General features: G+C 39.7%; 1 protein-coding gene across 1 annotated transcript in view; it reads left to right on the top strand.

Annotated features, from left to right (window-relative positions):
* The window catches only part of LOC109927512 (tensin-3), a 381339-nt gene that overhangs the window by 274402 nt on the left and 88782 nt on the right, over positions 1-18155 (top strand). Inside the window, exons 12-16 of the mRNA XM_048608151.1 lie at positions 2012-2124; positions 4050-4110; positions 4905-4980; positions 14342-14471; positions 15278-15343. Of these exons, the coding sequence (XP_048464108.1) occupies positions 2012-2124; positions 4050-4110; positions 4905-4980; positions 14342-14471; positions 15278-15343 (446 nt within the window). The remainder of the gene's footprint in view (positions 1-2011; positions 2125-4049; positions 4111-4904; positions 4981-14341; positions 14472-15277; positions 15344-18155) is intronic.

Raw genomic sequence — 18155 nt, 5'->3', positions numbered from 1 at the left:
GATCTAGGCCCGAAACGTCAGCCTTCCTGCTCCTATGATGCTGCTAGGCCTGCTGTGTTCATCCAGCTCTACACCTTGTTATCTCTGGTATTTTATGGTCTTTTCAGTTTCTAGCAATGGAAGTTCCCAAGAGTGTAGCCATACTACTTGACCAATGATACAAGTCTCTAGCATTTCCTCTGCCTTTTTATAATCATGAAAGGATTTGTTGCTACTGTACTTAAAGAAAAACAAACATCTGGGTGTTTGAAATATTGAAACAGCTCACAAAAATACAAAAGATTTATTAACACCTGGAATGACTGTGTATTCTGGGAACAGTTTCAAAAATGTCAATGTTGTAGATTTCACTTAGAAGTTGGCATTCTCCTTTGCGTGAACGGTCACGGTTATGTCATGGGGACACTTTCTAAACTCAGTCAACAGCATCCATCTAACAATACTGGAGCTTTAATGCAATATCATATTTTGGGTGGAGCTGAAGCGAGAGATCTGTGTTTTTTGGTGAGCTTCATAACTTAAAAGCAAAAAAGAAGGCTCCTTTGAGAGCATGGTAAGTCTTTTTGGAACTCTGTTAATGTGTAATGTAACCTTTCACCACATGAAATTCTGTGTCACTAAAATCTGTTTAAGGTTCTTGAGTGGATTTGTAGCTCGGGTTATGGATACTGTGGTTGGTTGGCTCACCGAGCCGGTTCGTTAGTTCGCAGACATTTCATTACCCTCTCGGGTAACATCATCGGTGCAGCCTCCAATGAAGCGTTGTTGTATTTTCCCGCTTGTTATTTCAACTCTGAGGTCCGTTAGAATTGATTACCTCATTTCCGGTTTTTCTTTGCAGTGGTGTGTATATAGGGTTTAATTTTACGTGTTTGGGATAACGTCAGGATCCTAGGCCAAGCCAAACAGAGACGAGCACAGGAATTTCTCGAGGCCTGTTTCTACACCAAGAAGGCCATCAACAAACACGTAGAATTAGACCCTATATACACACCACTGCGAAGACAAACTGGAAATGAGATAATCAACTCCAACGGACCCCAGAGTTGAAATAACAAGCGGGAAAATACAACAAAGCTTCATTGGAGGTTGCACTGATGTTACCCAGTAGCATAATGAAACATTTGCAAACTAATGAACCAGCTCAGCGAACAAACCAACCACAGCACTAAAATCTGTCAATGTTCACAAGTTTTGAAATAAGCTTTTTAGGAAGCAGATGTTCTGAATAAGCACTTTTCACAGACATGACCTCTAAACTGCTCCTAAAATGATGATTTTCAACCTACACAAGTTAAAATAGAATTTTAGGTGATCACAGAAAAATTATTGTATTGTAGCATTGAAATAAAGTATTTATATTCAGTTCTGAGGAAGGGTCACTTGACCCCAAATGTTAAGTCTGATTTCTCTCCACAGATGCTGCCAGATCTGCTGAGCTCTTCCAGCAATTTTGTTCTTGTTTCTGATTTACAGCACCCATAGTTCTTTTGGTTTTCATTTATATTTAGTGTCTTCTTTGAGTGGAGTAATTGATCAATAATTAAAAGACCCCTGTAACATGGGATTGGATCAATTCCTTTGCTTTCATATCAGATAAATGTATAGAGAGGGTGAATAAAAATCATTAGACCTATCAGGGTTAATTCTGTAAAGTCAATGTTGAAAACCTCAGCACCATTCACCAGGTCTTCAGCTGCTGAGAACTGCAAAAGGTCAAAAAGGACTGTAGCTACTGCAAGGAAATTGCCAAAACGGCTTGTCAACTCCCTAACCGCATCTTAGGAGACACAGCTCCTGATTGACCACTCCAGTTATCCATCTTTATAAGTGGAAGAGACCTGTTCTCTCAAAAGAATCATTGAGTTTCTTTGTCCAGGATCGTAAGGACTCCTTACCCACTTCATCTCTCATGACATTGTACATACGTGCATTTCTGCTGCTTGAAAGATTAAACAAAATGACATGTAAAACGGTTCAGCCTGACTTTACAATGTGTTCTTCCCCTTAGGTATGTCCATTTTTTAAATGGTCTGCTCTCTGGTTCAGTGAAAATGAACACCACTCCCTTGTTTCTGCACTTTGTGATTTTGCATGGCATTCCCAGCTTTGATACCGGAGGAGGTAATGCTTTGAAATACTATAAATGAAATATAGAAAAATAGATACTTAATGCCTCTTTTGTACTTTTTTAAAAACCTCATTATGCCTCATTGAACATGATGTTATGCTGTAGTTTTTGTCCTGCGACTTAGTTTTGAAATTGACTGCCCCACCATCATACCTGAACGTGGGGTTATTAAGAAAATAAAATGGACAGTCTGCCTGCCATCCTTCTGTCAATCCCCAACCCATCTGTAATGTTATGATTTGGGGCAATGCATCAGGCAACACACCTGCCCTTGGGCATTTTGCTGTCCTTTAATGGCCAATTAATGGGCCTTAATCCACCTCTGCCATTATAACACACAGGGAAGGCTGAGACAAGGAGAACAGCCCAGCAGCTTTCACTGTACAAGCTGTTGTCAGGCAGAAAATGAGGCTAAGCAGCATCATAGGAGCTGCTTGGCCTGCTGTGTTCATCCAGCTCTACACCTTGTTATCTCAGATTCTCCAGCATCTGCAGTTCCTACTATCTCAGAAAATGAAGCTACCTCTTTTATGGAGTCTGCTGTGCCAATTGGGGTCAAGTCCTGTCCAGGATAATTCCACCCCTTATCCCTTAGCTACTGACCTTAGAAATCAGCCCTGACCACTCCTGCCTAGCTGGGGTTTGCAAAGCAGACCTGACCGAAATACCTCATTTAGCTGAAGTCCAGGATGCATCGCGTCTTCACCATTAAGGTCTGCCTGCAGTTCCAGCAGTTTCTAGGATGTCCCCTTGTGTGTGTAGGAGTAGGTGTAGGTGTGTGTGTGTGTGGGTAGGTGTGGTGGAGGTGTGTGTTTGTGTGTGTGTGGGTGTGGGTGTGTGGGAGTGTGGGTGTGGGTGTGGGTGTGTATGTGGATGCACATATTTAGGAATTTGGGGATGGCAGGGGAATGATTCTGACTCATTTAAGGCTGTCCCTGGCTTATTACTATGATGCCAATGGACATTTTGATTGGGTGGAATAAGCAATCCGTGGGATAGGATAGAATCCTTCTACAGGTTTGGTTTCGATCAGTTCGAGAACCTGCTGATTTATCTTCAGAGAACTCTGTCAAGCAATAGTGAGTTTAACAGTATCGCTGCAATTTTCAATGTGTTGTCCAAATACAGCATCACTTTTCAAGGTTTAAAGTCCAAACATTACCAAAACGAATACTGGCAAAATTGCTGAATGCTTGTCAACTGTGATTAAAAATTGAAAGTGTTGCGAATAATATAAATGTTTTATTAGGAAGAAGGGTCATATCAGACTTGAAACATTAATTCTCTTTGTGTCTCCAGAGATTCTGCGAGACCTGCTGAGTTTTTCCAGCACTTTCTCTTTTTATTCCCTATTTCCAACATCCACAGTATTTTTATTTATAGCAGTGGCTTCCTGAGTTGGTTGTTTCATTTTATCATATCCGGTGTAAGTTTCGAAGTTGGCATGCTGGGTACTGGAATTGGAAAGTTGCATAAGGGCTTGTAACATGTACAACAAGACAAGGCCCCCAGATCCCACTCTTGCTGGAGCAGTTATCACGAGTCCTGATGCTCATAATGGTGATATCAATACCAAGGGTATGCATGTTACAAATTTGGAGCTTCTGTATTTAAATCAGGTTTTCAGCAAATAGACAAATTAGTGGTTCCATTAGAATGGGAAGAAACTGAGTTTTTAACTTATTTTTTAAAAATTGCTCATTGTGAGGAGAAAAAGAAAATTTTTCTGTTGTCTTTAAAATGCAGTTGTGCAATAGATTGACATTCCTTTATAAAGCTAATTTGATGACCCATAAATAATGCAGAACGAATGCTAAAAGCAGTACATACTTATATATATCCTGATGTACTTGACTTGATGCAGGCAAACACCATCAAAAGTTTGAAGTACAAGAACATCTCACTTTTTATTTTGCAGTTTGTCGCCCGTTTCTCAAGATTTACCAAGCAATGCAACCGGTCTACACGTCAGGAATCTAGTAAGTTTTATGTCTAATATTGTGAACCTTAATGACTTTTCACTAACTGACACAACAAGCTGAATGCTTCCCTTCTGTGCTGTCTGACCATTTTATGATTCATCACTTGTTAGTACAGAACTTAAGCATTACTGAAAAAACAGACATAAAATTCTTGGTCTTGCACTCATCAGGACAGACACAAAAATGCTGAAGTTCTAAGGGAGCAGCAATTTGTGTGTTGTGCTGATTGGTTGGCAAGTCGGCTAACCTTGGTTGTGGTGTTACATGGAAAATGTACCAAAGAACTCTTGGTCTCCCTTGTTTTATTTTAAATTGTAAAGATGCCTAACATATCCTCAGGATATAATGTCCAACATTAGATATGCTTCCATAATTGGAAAAACCTTGCTGAAGAATCCTGAGTATAGTAAGAATTACTCTAATACTCAATTCAAGATTGTCAGTTGGACTTAAGCGGCTCATTACACTTGTTAGAAGCTGCATACTTTCATATGCAGGAACCTTTTCAAGGCAGGAAAGAAGGATGTGTCCTGGCATTGTGTCTTTTTTTCTGAATTAAACAAAAGCTGGGGATCGATAGTTTCATGTGTTCTACTCTGTGGCAAGGCTTTTTGACTAAGCAATTCCAACTTGCCAACCGATCATACCTCTTCCCCATGTACTACAAGTTGTTCAGTCTGAAATTTGGCCACTTTGTGTCTGTCCTGATGAGAGTGAGACAAAGAGCTTCGATTACACGTATTTGTTTGTTCTATGATTCTGTAATATCTTTCATTTTCTGTTTGTTTCAGTAATGTTGGGCCAGAAAATCAAAGCAGAATTTGCATTTCGATAGAGCCAGCCCAGCTGCTAAAAGGTGATATAATGGTGAGTTCTTCTGTGAGTGAACAACAAAAAAAAAATCAGTGGTGATAAAGTGAAAGGAAAATAGTACGAGGAAACTGTCCTACATGTTGGTAAGAACCATTTCTCGGACTGCATGAACAGTACACTGACTTATGGATATCTATTTTTCAGTTTGCAGCTTCTTCATATTTTCAGTTTCTTCATATTTTCTTTGGGACCTTCAATTTATTCATGTTTTTTGTTGCTGGCTTCTACTATTGGATTACCAATATTTTCCCTTCAAATGTTTTCTCCTTTGTTGGGTTACTTGACCATTAATTCATGACTCAAAAAACATGACAAAATGTGAATTCATTGTGCCTTCAGCTACCTAGTTTTAATAATTTGCAATGAATCAGGAATTGGATATAAAATCTTAGTTATTTGTAGTTTAGCATGTGTTCTCATGCCTCCCATGCCACAATATTGCATAATGCAATAACCTCCCCATTCTCACCACCCTGCTTCAATCCTTCCAAACACCATTATCTCCCACAACCACACAACATCCCACACTTCTATTACTGGTGCTCCCACACACTTACACATTTGAATCCTCTCACAGGCTATGTCTCCAGCCACCAGCCAGCACAACCCACCACCATCTCTCTGATACATTTTTTCTTTATTCATTCACGGGATGAGGGCGTTGCTGGCTAGGCAGCGTTTATTGCCCATCACTAATTGCCCAGAGGGCAGTTAAGAGTCAACCATATTGCTGTGGGTCTGGAGTCACATGTAGGCCAGACCAGGTAAGGATGACAGTTTCCTTCCCTATGGGACATTAGTGGGTTTTTCCAACAATCAATAATGGATTCACGGTCACCATTAGATTCCTAATTCCAGATACTTATTGAATTCAAATTCCACCATCAGCCATGACAGGATTTGAGAAGGCCCTAGTTTACAACTGGATATAACAGTGCAGCAATAATACCACCAGGCCATCGCCTCCCCCACTGTATAGAGTGCCCAAAGCCTACTGCTTTCCATCTGCAACATGGAACATTTTCTCTACCATACGTAACTTGTGCTTAAAAAAAGTATCTAATAAAATGAGCTCTAAATTGAACTCAATTAAGATAGTAATCAAGGCCACTAGATTTGCTGATTCATTATGAATCAGTAACCCTGATAATTACTGTACATGCCATAATATAACAACTTACATGACTCACTATTTTTAAAAAAAGAATGTTGCAGACAAAATAAAATTAATGTGCACGATGTGCTGGCTGTTTCTTTGCTCCTATTGCGTTATACAGCAGCCAACAATACCACCAACCCAACAGAGCAGCAAAGTGAGCTGAACTCATCAACCACATACTTGTCTAAAATACCATCTGCGTCAGTGACTTCATTAACTTCAATCAACCTGATTAAGAAGCATTCCTTTATTTGATATTTACTTGAAAGTTCTACTCTCTACTTTATAAAGTCACAAAAAGTCCTGGAGGAGATGCAGAAAAGAACTTAATAGAATGAACAGTAGAATTGAAGGGTTTTCCACTCAAGAGGGTTTGAACAAACTGAGGCTGTTATACTAAGAAAAAAAAAGCACGAGTGTGGCCAAATGGAGGTCTTTAAGATTATGAATGTGATAAGATTGATGCCAAGAAATCGTATTGTGAGTGAGACCGAAGATGAAGGCTATAAATAAAAGATAATCACTAATAAATTCAGTAAAGAATTCAGGAAAAGCCATTTTTACTCTAGATATTGTTAGAATGTAAAATTCAGTATCACAAGAGTTTTTTGAGATGAATAACATGGATGCATTTGAGCAGAAGCTAGACAAATACCTGAATGAGAAAATAATAAAACCTTGTGTGACTGGGGTCAGGTGAAGAAGGGTCGGAGAAAAGTCATATGGACCACAAACAGAACATGGGCCTACTTCTTTGCTGCAAATACTGTATTATAATAACATCAAGATTTAACCACCGCAAGTTTTGAACATGCTTTTATTCCCATACGTACTGTGACTCCTATGTTATCAAATCTCCAGATGTCACAGCCTATGAATTCCCATTACTTTGCAGATTAGAAACAACACAAGATAATCCTTAATTAAAGCTTTGCATTTTCTTGGTCTCAATCCAGGCCAGACCAACAAGAGTACAAACTCACCATACTTATGTGTTTTCCATCTGTGCAATTCGTTCAACATTTAGCATCATGGAGTCATGATTGGACTAGCAGCTTTAGATTTGCAAGTGAGAAGGCCCTAGTTTACAACTGGATATTGGTAAACTCCAGGTTCTTAAAATGCATTTGACTAAGTTCCAAATGAAAAATTGTTCAGTCTAAAGCATTGAGATTGAGTAAAGATCAGAAACAGGCTGAGGGCTAGAGGAGTAAATGCTCAGGATGAAAATTTTTGAGTGAAACAACTAAGGATCAACATTGGAATGTCTATATTAAATCTAGGATTTGGAAACTTGATTGAATTGGGCCAAGTTCGCAGATCTACTAACGTAAGGGGATAATTGATTTCAAGCTGACATGTTGGGAGCTGCAAGGGAAGCTGGCTAAAATAACTAGCAACAATCTGACTGCAACAATGTCAGAGTGGCTTTGCATCTCTCTGGCTGACTCCAACTAAGTTTCTGGGATGAGCCACCCAAGTGAATTCCAACCAGTTCTCACCAATGCACAGCTGGCTAAAGCAGCAATTTATTGGTACTGCTGCTGAACTCAGCTGTAAAGAGCACACAATGTTGTAGAACAAGAAAAGAATTTGGAGTCTTTGATTAGAAAAGGAAACTCTCATTCTATGACAGAATGCATTGAAAGCCCCGACACTCTCTGCCCTGCAAAGTCCCTCCGTGAATATCCAATTAGTTTAATACTTTGACATGGTTTCTCCTGTTCCTCTCCTCTTCCCAGTGTTAATAAGCGATTGTTCCTTTGGCTGGAAAATCAAGAACCGAAGTCACACCCATGTGATACAGTTGGCTATTTAGGACTTCAATAAGGAGACATTTAGTCTCTCAAGTTTACAGGGATTTGGAATTCTTCATCTCCAGTGGGTCTGAGGTGATCAGTCATTCAAGTTTGAGGTTAACAGATTTTTGGAGACTAAGAAGATCAGGGGATATGGGATAGGGCAGGAACTCTCCAGAACTGCTGAAGAAGAGTTTTGAAGAAAAGTAATATTGGACTTGAATTATTACTTGTTTCTCTCTCCATGTATTCCACCAAGCCTATTGATTTCCTCCAGCATTTTTCTCATTGTTTCATTTTTCCAGCATTCTCAGTATTTCGCTATCTTTTACTGACTGGTAACTTGATTGATCCCACTTCTACTAAAACCAGTTCATCATTTAAACACGTACTCACCTATTTTCTGAAGAAAAACATTCTGCAGTTGTAGCCATGCTGGGTCACCAGTGTAGGAGGAAAAGGCTCAATTTTTTTGAATTTTGTTTCTTAGCAGTGAGCTTCAATGGATGATTACCAAACTTAGGGGACTGTAATTGAGCAGGCGGAAATTTTCTGTTCTTTAATTGTACAGATGAAGAAAAATCATGTTGTGTCACAATTTCCTGACGCACTACTGGTGACAGGTGGCACTCTCCCTCAGTAGCACATTCAGAGAATTGACCTTGATGAGTCTGGACTTTGATTGTGACCTTGAGGCTTGATTATTTGCCTTTATGTGGCATAGATCACCTACTGTTTGTTTCATTTCATGGCCCTTCAGTTCACTTCATTCTGCTTCAGTTCACAAGAGTAAAAAACTCTTGGGGGCGGCACGGTGCCTCAGTGGTTAGCACTGCAGCCTCACTGCGCCAGGGACCTGGGTTCGATTCCAGCCTCGGGCGACTGTCTGTGCGGAGTTTGCACATTCTCCCCGTGCCTGCATGGGTTTCCTCCGGGTGCTCCGGTTTCCTCCCACAGTCCAAAGATGTGCAGGCTAGGTGGATTGGCCATGCTAAGTTGTCCGTAGGTTCAGTGGTGTGTGAGTTATAGGGGGATGGGTCTGGGTGGGACGCTCCAAGGGTCGGTGTGGACTTGTTGGGCCGAAGGGCCTGTTTCCACACTGTAGGGATTCTATGATTCGATGAAAACGTATTATTCTTGTTGACTTGAGTGATACTTGCCAGTTCTAAATTCAGCTACTCATGTCTTCTTCAGAGCATATTGCAAAACTACGTTTCGTAACATTCTAATCAAACAAAGACAAATATGCATAAAGCACTCAAAACTGACATGGTTCAGTTAGTAATGACTCAACACATTGCCCCTTTCTTTAACTTAACATTTCCAAGTTGCTTTGAAATATAGGCTTGCTATCAGCATCCTGGTTCACTCAATCATTCCCTCAGTTCTTTGTGTCAGTTTTGGTGGTGTTCTAATTTTGGATCTTGATTCTCTTGTGGCTCTAGAACTAGATTTTTCAGTTTGATTCTTCTTTGGAACTGAAGAGAGAGGTGAAAAAGTGATGTGTTTTATAATGGAACAAAAGGTAGGAGGAGCAATTGCAACTAAAAGAAAGATCAAGGGACGGTTTGAGAGTGATGGAGATTAGAGATCATGGAGTGAAAGAGAAAAAAAAATGAATTATAATGATCTTAGAGAAGAAAAAGAGATCCGAAGTAGGTTTTATGTTTATGATAGGTTTTAATAGTGGAATATAGGTTAGCTTTGCTGAAAGCAAACCAAGAAAACTAAACATTTGGGCTGGGAGACAAAATGGAGGACAGATATTGTGCCTTCTGGTTGTTGAACTCGGTGTTGAGTCCGGAATGCTGTAAAGTGAATGGAAAACTGAATGTCATTCCTGCAGCTTGCATTGGACTTCACTGGCACACTGAAGCAGGCCTTGGACAGAAATGTAAGCATGAGAGCAAATTGATGTATTAAAATGCCAAGCGTCCAGAAGGTCAGTAACATGTTTACAATTGAACAGAAATATTCTGCAAAACAGTCACCCAATTCTGTATTTGGTCTCAACAGTGCGCAGGACACACTGCTTTGTAGACTAGAATGAGAAAATCACTGCTTCACCTGGGAGGAGTATGTGGGGCCTTGGAAAGTGAGGGTGGAGGATGGAAAGGAGCAAGAGTTGCACTTTCTGCAATTACACAAGAAGGTGCCATGCGAGAATGTGAGGTGTTGGGGGAGTGACATACGAGTGGGCCAAGGTGCCACAAAGGGAATAGTTTTCCATTGGATCAGAATTAGGGCTGTAATGCCAGTGTCAATACAAATTATTCCTACATTGTTTCTGCAGATATTAGTGGTGAATTAAATATTTTGTTGTTCTGGTTTAATTTCTACCCTCCCCACAAAAAGAGCAGATATACTTAATGAATAATCTTCTGTTTATTTCTTAAAAGTAAATAACTGTTTAACCCTAGAGTTCAAATATTTGTCTGGTGTTTAAATTGTTAGATAATCGCATATCTGGTACAAACTGAACATTTGGATGACTGCTCAGTAATTGCAGTTTAAAAGTGAGCATTCTAAGATAATGAGTGGGCCATTTTCTATTCATACACGTGCAATTGGGCCTTAATGCATATTATGGTGAGTTTTGCCTTGCTAGAATTGTTCTAAACTAAGAAAATGAGGCCATTATGTTTTATTGCAACCTGTACTCAGGTTCTGACACAGTCTACAGTATTCTATACTAATATATAGTCACATACATAGATACAGGTTCACCCAATACTTGCTATTCACTATACACTCATATGTCTACATGCTGTCTCTCTCTCTGTTGCAATTCATGTGAACTCTGTAATTATCATTAAAGCATAGCACAGATAGGAACAAGAATAGATCATTCAGCCAAGCCTGCCATGCCATTCACAGCTAATCATCTCCTCAATGCCAGTTTCCCACACTGATGTCACATCCCTTAAGGTAATTAATCTTTGGAAATATTGAGTTCTCTCTTCCACATGCTGAACAACTGATCTTTCACAGCCGTCTAAAGGTTGACCACCCTCTGGAGCAAAGAAATTCTTCATCATTTCAGTGTTAAATCTCGTGTGAATTCCAACTTCTGCTGTTAGTAGTTATGTTAAGCTTCATGATGACTATTAATCCATTAAGATGACCAAATTTGGAGAACCCTGCCATAACGAATATTATGAGCTTAATTATTTTCCATTGGCCTTAAATGCTATATGAAATATGTTTCCAAAAAAGAAAATATACTTTGTGATTATGACATAATATCACTATCTGAAGACACTCAAAGGGCTCCTTCATTTGTGCGATTATTGCCTAGTCTTCCTTTTTTCCCGTTAAGATGAAATTCCTGAAAGTATAGCGCCAGAAATATACCACACGTTTCCGAAGACGTGACATAATTGGAATTGAGCTCCGAGATCTATGTTTCTAGTCTAAATGTTTGCAGTCATTGTAGTGATATGATGCTGAGTTGCAACATTTTCACAAGACCATGAAGAAGTGATCGTAGCAGAAACGCATAACAGAATACACACAAACCTGGTGTCATGACTTATTGCAAAATTAGAATTACTGATTGACAAAATATGACAGGGGCTGCAGTCATGCAGAACAAACTTCAGTGAATCTATTACCAGTGGCACAAAGAAACCTTTTCTTCTCATGCTTTGTTACATATTACCTCATTCTTGATGACATGTAGTTGAGCATGAACATAGTGGACAGTCTTCAGTGTAGAATGCTCAGTGATTCAGTAAGTTTAGTGAGTCAACCGTTTTAGAACTTACTGTGAAAGTATTGAAGGCCATATTGTTAGATTCAAGTACAGTATTCACTGGATGTCTTTAAAAACATAATTTGGTTTACTTTTTAAAAGAAAAATGTGTTCATCTTGACAACAATTTACATTTGTAACTGCATGTCTAGCATATTGCTAGAATGAGAAAATTGTTTATTTTCACACAGAAGGTAGTAAGTTTTTTTTTAGTTAATTGTTGGCTGGTTCACTTATTTGCAATTCGGAAAAGTGATCAAAGTTATCGGTGCATTGTGAGGCTGCTGTGAACAGAGCAAACTTGAATTCCCCATGTAAATCTCGCTGGGCAGAATGTTCTAATATGAGCAATGGTGAGATTAAAGAAAAACCAGATTCTGTTAAAGTTGGCTTCAGAATCTTGCCATTGAGCAGCGATTACCCTATTTCTGTGCTTTAGTTTCTCATTCGGCCTTATTTTTATGTCATTTCCAATTCTTCCCTACCCCATGGAGAAACTACATAGCACAAATTCCTGATGTGAATGAGAGCAGGTGCCTGGCAACTACAGCTGTCTTAGTGCTTGTCCCAACCAACATGCAACCTCGCCTTCCCAACAGCATCCTACTGGCCACCATCTTCCTCGAACCTTTGTCTACACCGGTTGGCATCAGCAAAATGCCAGAATCGGGCATGCAGTCAAACCGAATCTCTCACCATTTCAGTCTTTCAGCACTTTAGTACATGTTTCATGCTTCTGTCACTGCACTTTGCATGTGGGGACATGAATGCATCTGATGCACCTACTTCTGAGGCACTTATGGCTCTTTGCTTGCTTTCTCAACTCTTACTCAAGTGTGTTTACTTGCACCTTCCAGGCCTGTATATTTCACACTCATTGACTTCGGCACTGACTTATGGGCTGCCTGCTTCTCTATACTTCATGTAGCTTTCTTAACACACGTAGTCTTTAGGGATCAGCTACAGGCTGCCAGTCTCTATAGCTTCCATTAATTCTTCAATGCTGAGGGAGAGGCAGGCAGCTTCTCTGGTGGGGAGTACTCAACCGTTAAGTTGGTGGTCATGTTGCCATACAGCACTGTGCTACATCAATGTCACACTTGCAACATGTGTCAGCAGTTTACATGGCAAATGTACTGCATGTGCTTCAAGCAAATGTTTATGGGCAAAAGTCAAAGGAGAGCAGTTCTCAGTGAGGTAAACAAGGACATCAGTCAAAGGGGAGCAGTCCTTAGTGAGGTAAACAAGGACATCAGTCAGTAAGGAGTACTACCAGAGTCAGTCAAGGGGCTCATTGATTCCAATCTAGCCAGTTGGCAAGTCAGACAGCTATTTAATCCCACTGGAGTCCAGGACTCCATGTAAACGCAAAGTACCTCGGATGCTAGGGATCTGAAATAAAAACAAATGGTAGTGGAAAATCACTGCACATCTGGTAGCATCTGTGGAGAGAGAAGCAGTGTTAACGTTTCAAGACCAGTTTCAGTTCTGAAAAAAAGTTATATCAGACTTATTGGGTAGTAGGATGATTAGTTATGAGGATGAGGTAGGTGAGAGTGATTGAACAGGCATGATGCATGCAGTAATTAAGAATAATAATCCATGAGATTTATTAAGATGTGTGTGCATTTGCAGAGTTAAGTGAGTGCTGGCCCTGTGAGTGAGTGGTAGCAGAGAGGAGATGGTGGCACTTACCCTCGCAGAGTGTGGAAGATCATCGATCTTGTTCCCACGGTGTTGCGTGTCCCACTTTGCAAGGGGTACGGCTCTCGTCCAGGGGTACAGCACTCGCCCGGGGGAGGGGGTTGGCGGCACACGTCCGGGGTGGGTGGGGTGGTGCGGCAGGGCGGCAACAGTTGCCCAGGGCAGGGACGGCACTCGCCGGGGGGAGGGGGGTACGGCAATCGCCCGGTGGGGGATACAGCAGTCACCCAGGGGTACGACACTCGCCGGGGGGGGGGGGGGGTACGGCACTTGCCTGGGGATATGGCATTCAAACAAAATTGGAGTCAATGAGAATCAGAGAAAACTCTCCAATCGTTGGAGTCGTCACCACAACAAACGAAATGTTGGAGGCCATTCATCTCAGTCTCCAGACATCTCTGAAACAATTATTGCTGGCATTGTTAAGGGATCTCTCTCCTCGGGTTTTCTCTCTCTTTTAAATATTCCATCATCATCCCTTACCTCAAGGAACCAACCTTCAAGTCTGCCACCACCACCTTTGCAACTTCTGAGCCAAGCTCCAAGAAAAAGCAAAGGAAACTGGGAATATTTAGATAACAAAAAGAATACGTTGGAGATGGAATCTAAACAACTTGATCTTTATTAATGACAGAGTAACAATCTCTACACGAGCTGCAGTTCTGAAGAGGAGACTTGAACAGAGAGTTTAGGTTTAATCTCTTTACACAAGGGAGGTAAATGTGTGGAGTGAACTGTTTGGAAAGATAAAATATCTGACTGAATGCAAAAACGAACTGATGTTTTGTCCATCACCAAAAGCCATTGAGCATCAACTATTGAGATCAATCTAATAAGACTTTGATCTTTCTGTATATCATTGTTTAATGTTAGTGCAAGTTAATTTTTGAAATAATTTGTTCATTATATATTCAACATGAGAAAATCAATTGTTTGCAGGTTAAATGCTACCACAAGAAGTATCGTTCTGCAACGAGGGATGTTATATTCCGGCTTCAGTTTCACACAGGCTCTATCCAAGGTTTTGGATTTGTATTTGGAAAGGACGACCTCGACAATGCAAATAAAGGTATATTGATAACTTAGAGATTGAATCACCAATTGTACCTCTAATTTAAAAATGCAGACAATAAACTGAACAGTCATTATCTATGAGCTTTCATTCTCAACCACCAAGGATAACTTGGCCACAGACAGGAGGTTTGGAGGATCTGACACCATTACTTTTTTTTTCACACGCTACCATTAGCCAAATATAAAGGAGCCCCGACAGAAACCTATCTCTGATATCAATGATAGTGGCTCCCTGCAAGACTCATGAATTTTGCATGTACTTTTATCGATTGAAATGAGTGTTAACAATGCGTTGCTTTCTCTCTCTCAGCTCAACGACTGGTACATAACATTGGGAGACCTGACAAGATAGAAAAATTGATAAACACTGTGCATTGTAAAACCAACGATGCATCGATCTAAAAATTAAAGTTCATATGTTTCTCTTATAATATCAATTGTAATCAGAGTAAAATCAATAATACTAAATCATTTTGGTTTTTATATAAAAAAAAATCAGTATTTTAATTTAATTTGCAGTGCTGCTGGTTCACTGAAAAGGGAGATTTCCACCTTTTCATGGTTATTCTTGTTAAAACATTACAGAAAATGCATTTAATCTGCCACAAATACTTGTTTTGCTTTTAATAGATTCTTTGGATAGACAGGGGTGTAAGCAGATCTTTTTTCTTAGTGGACGACAATTCAAAAATTCAGAATATTTCTGAACATTCTAAAAATATTCCGAACAGTTTCTCTAAATATAAATAATTGCAATCTCTGGCTCTTTTGCTCTTATTTTATTCTAAAATTTTATTTCAGATGATAGGTTTCCTGAATATGGGAAGATTGAGCTTGTATTCTCAGCCAGTCCAGAAAAAATACAAGGTATGTACAATTATTAATTTTTCTTCCACTGCAATCACTTAGGAACTGATTTTCTGTTTATGTTCAGAAAAGTGAAACAAGAAATGGAATCAAGGAATGTACTGTTAAGACATTGCTGGTGATCCACTATTTTTGAAAAAATGACTGTTTATGATTTCATAAAATATTAGACTCACTTTGGTGAACTATGGTTACCTTTAGAACAATTCAGTTTATACCAGTTAGTCCATAATGATCACATATCACATTTACATATTAATGCTGTTTTTATCCTAGTTTTTAAAATATATTATCTGCAGCTAGGTAAAATGGTATTTAATTTTAAATCTGTACATGCTGTGATCAGAAGGAAATAATCTAATAAGTAATTGACCAGAGACAATAATGTTTTGTTTGGGTTGTCAAACATTCACAGGAATCAAAACACATGTTTTGTTTGTGTCACATTTTTTAACAAAGTCTCCTTCACATCATTTCTGTTTTTATACTTAGCTGTAGGTTGTTTTCAAGGATATTTGGCTCTGAAACAAAACTGGGAGATTGAGGGTGAGGCTGTAAACAGCCAAATCAGAAAGATGCTCTGCCTAACTTAACAGCAGGGCCTTATTTAAACAAAATACAGCAATCTTCCATTTGACAGAAGGACTGTTGGGCAGAGCAAAGTTGACTGGAGGAGGCTGCAGCTTTGGGGGTAGTGCCCTTCAGTTATTCGGGCTAAGGCCTGGTTTTAGGAGCAGCTGAGGGACTAAGAAGTTGGCGAACAGGTAGGAGAGGTCTTACAGCAGTTGCAATCAAAGCAGGAAGTGGCCCAGATCAAAGGACGCCTAAGGATTCCTAGTAAGGTCCAAAGAACCATACTGGTGTATAAGAAAACCAGAAAATTAAATTTGAAGTTTAGCCTGTTTGGCCTCTTCTGGTCTGTCTCTTATCGGATTTTGCCTCAAGTGGAGAACTGTGAACTCCCCTGCTCAGTTATCCAGATGATGATTTCGTCACACCTAATGTGCATGTTTAAGGTAAACTATAGCTCCCTTTTTGCAGGCATCCTTTCTATCTGAATAGAACAGGTTAACCTGGAATGTGACAGAGAGAAACAGGGCTAGTGGGGATAACGAAAACCTGTTATTTTAACAACCCCTCACTAACACCATGATCTGAGTTTGGTTTGTAGCTACTGGCAATGGTTGCAATGTGGGCCATAGAATGTCGAACAAGGGAAGACTCTTTGCTCAAAGGTTTTTTTTAAAAACCAGAATTGGCGGAGCAACTTTTGAAACTACATTGAAGGCCCATTACTCATAAAGAATAAATGACATTCCAAAATATATCTGAAATGATGCATGTTAAAAATAACTACATGTATGTTATTTAGAGAAATTGACACAAGAAGGGAAAATACACATGCTTCAAAAAGTTGAAGAAACAGAAAATGTCGTTACTTTCTTATGTTGTTGGTAGCCCTCTGCAGAAAGTAACAAAAATATGATTTCAGATATAAAAGTATAAAGACCTTTGCAGTGATATTTTAAAATTTTTGTAAAATTTAACTTTTTGTGTATATGAAATGTTTTTATGAATGTTTTTCCCTATTGGTTTGTCTCTGTCTCAGGCTCAAACTTACCCAGGTTTAGTTGGTTTGGCGTACAGCTCTCCCACTTTCAGAAGGAGTTCCAGACTTGATTGGACTGAGATTGTCATAGTGTTATCCTTATGGAGTTTTCTTCTGATTGAACATTTTTATAAATTGTTTACACTGAGTGTCTACCTCCATCACTATAGTGGTCATGAATACTCAATAATATATGTGGATTTTGAATTGCATGTTGTTCAGTCTAAATGGGTTTGGACAGGCTTCAGAAAAGCGTGATTAAAGCAGTTGAGTGTTTGGGGCAGTTGGTAAACATTCATGTACTTTCCCAGTGTACACAAATTTCCAGATTCATTGAATTCATTTTTGCATCTTCCCATGGAATCAAGCTCTTGACCTCTAAGTTGCAGTTCCCTTGCCATTAACGTGAAGTCAAAATACACAACATCTTCACAGATGTCATAGAGTTTGTTTTCAGAGAAATGAGTCTTTGCCAAGAGAGTATAGTGGGTACATTGCAGTGATAAACTCAGAAGCAGCATGCAATAGACAATAGACACATCTAAACAATCTCATAACTAGTACAGCAGATCTAAGTTCTGATGTCTTGGCACATCCAGTGGTGAGTGGTGGTGGGCACTTAAACAACTCACTGGAGGAGGAAGCTGCACAAATATCCCCATCTTCAGTAATAGGGAATCACAACAGCTCAGTGCAAAAAACCAGGCTGAAGTCATTGCATTCATTATCAAACAGAAGTGCCAATGAATGATGCATCTTGAGACTGAGGTCTCCAGCAACTTGGATGTCAGTATTTGGCCAGGTGAATTCACTCCATGTGATATCAAGAATTGGCTCAAGGCACTGAATACTGCAAACACTTTTGGGATTTGATAGTATTCTAACAATAACGTTGAAGACTTGTGCTCCAAAACTTACCATGCCCCAAGCCGAGCTGTGCCAGCTACAACACCAGCTTCTGTACAAAAAGCAAGACATATCCAACCCGGTCAATTACCGCCCTATCAGTCTACTCTCGACCACCAGTAAAGTGGTGGAAAGTGTCATTAACAGTGTTATCAAGCAGCTGCTCAGTGATAGTAGGAACTGCAGATGCTGGAGAATCTGAGATAACAAGGTGTAGAGCTGGATGAACACAGCAGGCCAAGCAGCATCAGAGGACCAGCAAGGCTGACGTTTCGGGCCTAGACCCTTCTTCAGAAA

This window comes from Rhincodon typus, chromosome 2 (assembly GCF_021869965.1).
Source record: "Rhincodon typus isolate 14 chromosome 2, sRhiTyp1.1, whole genome shotgun sequence".
In the NCBI taxonomy this organism is placed as follows: Eukaryota; Metazoa; Chordata; class Chondrichthyes; order Orectolobiformes; family Rhincodontidae; genus Rhincodon; species Rhincodon typus.
This window is presented reverse-complemented; position numbering and strand designations above follow the sequence as displayed.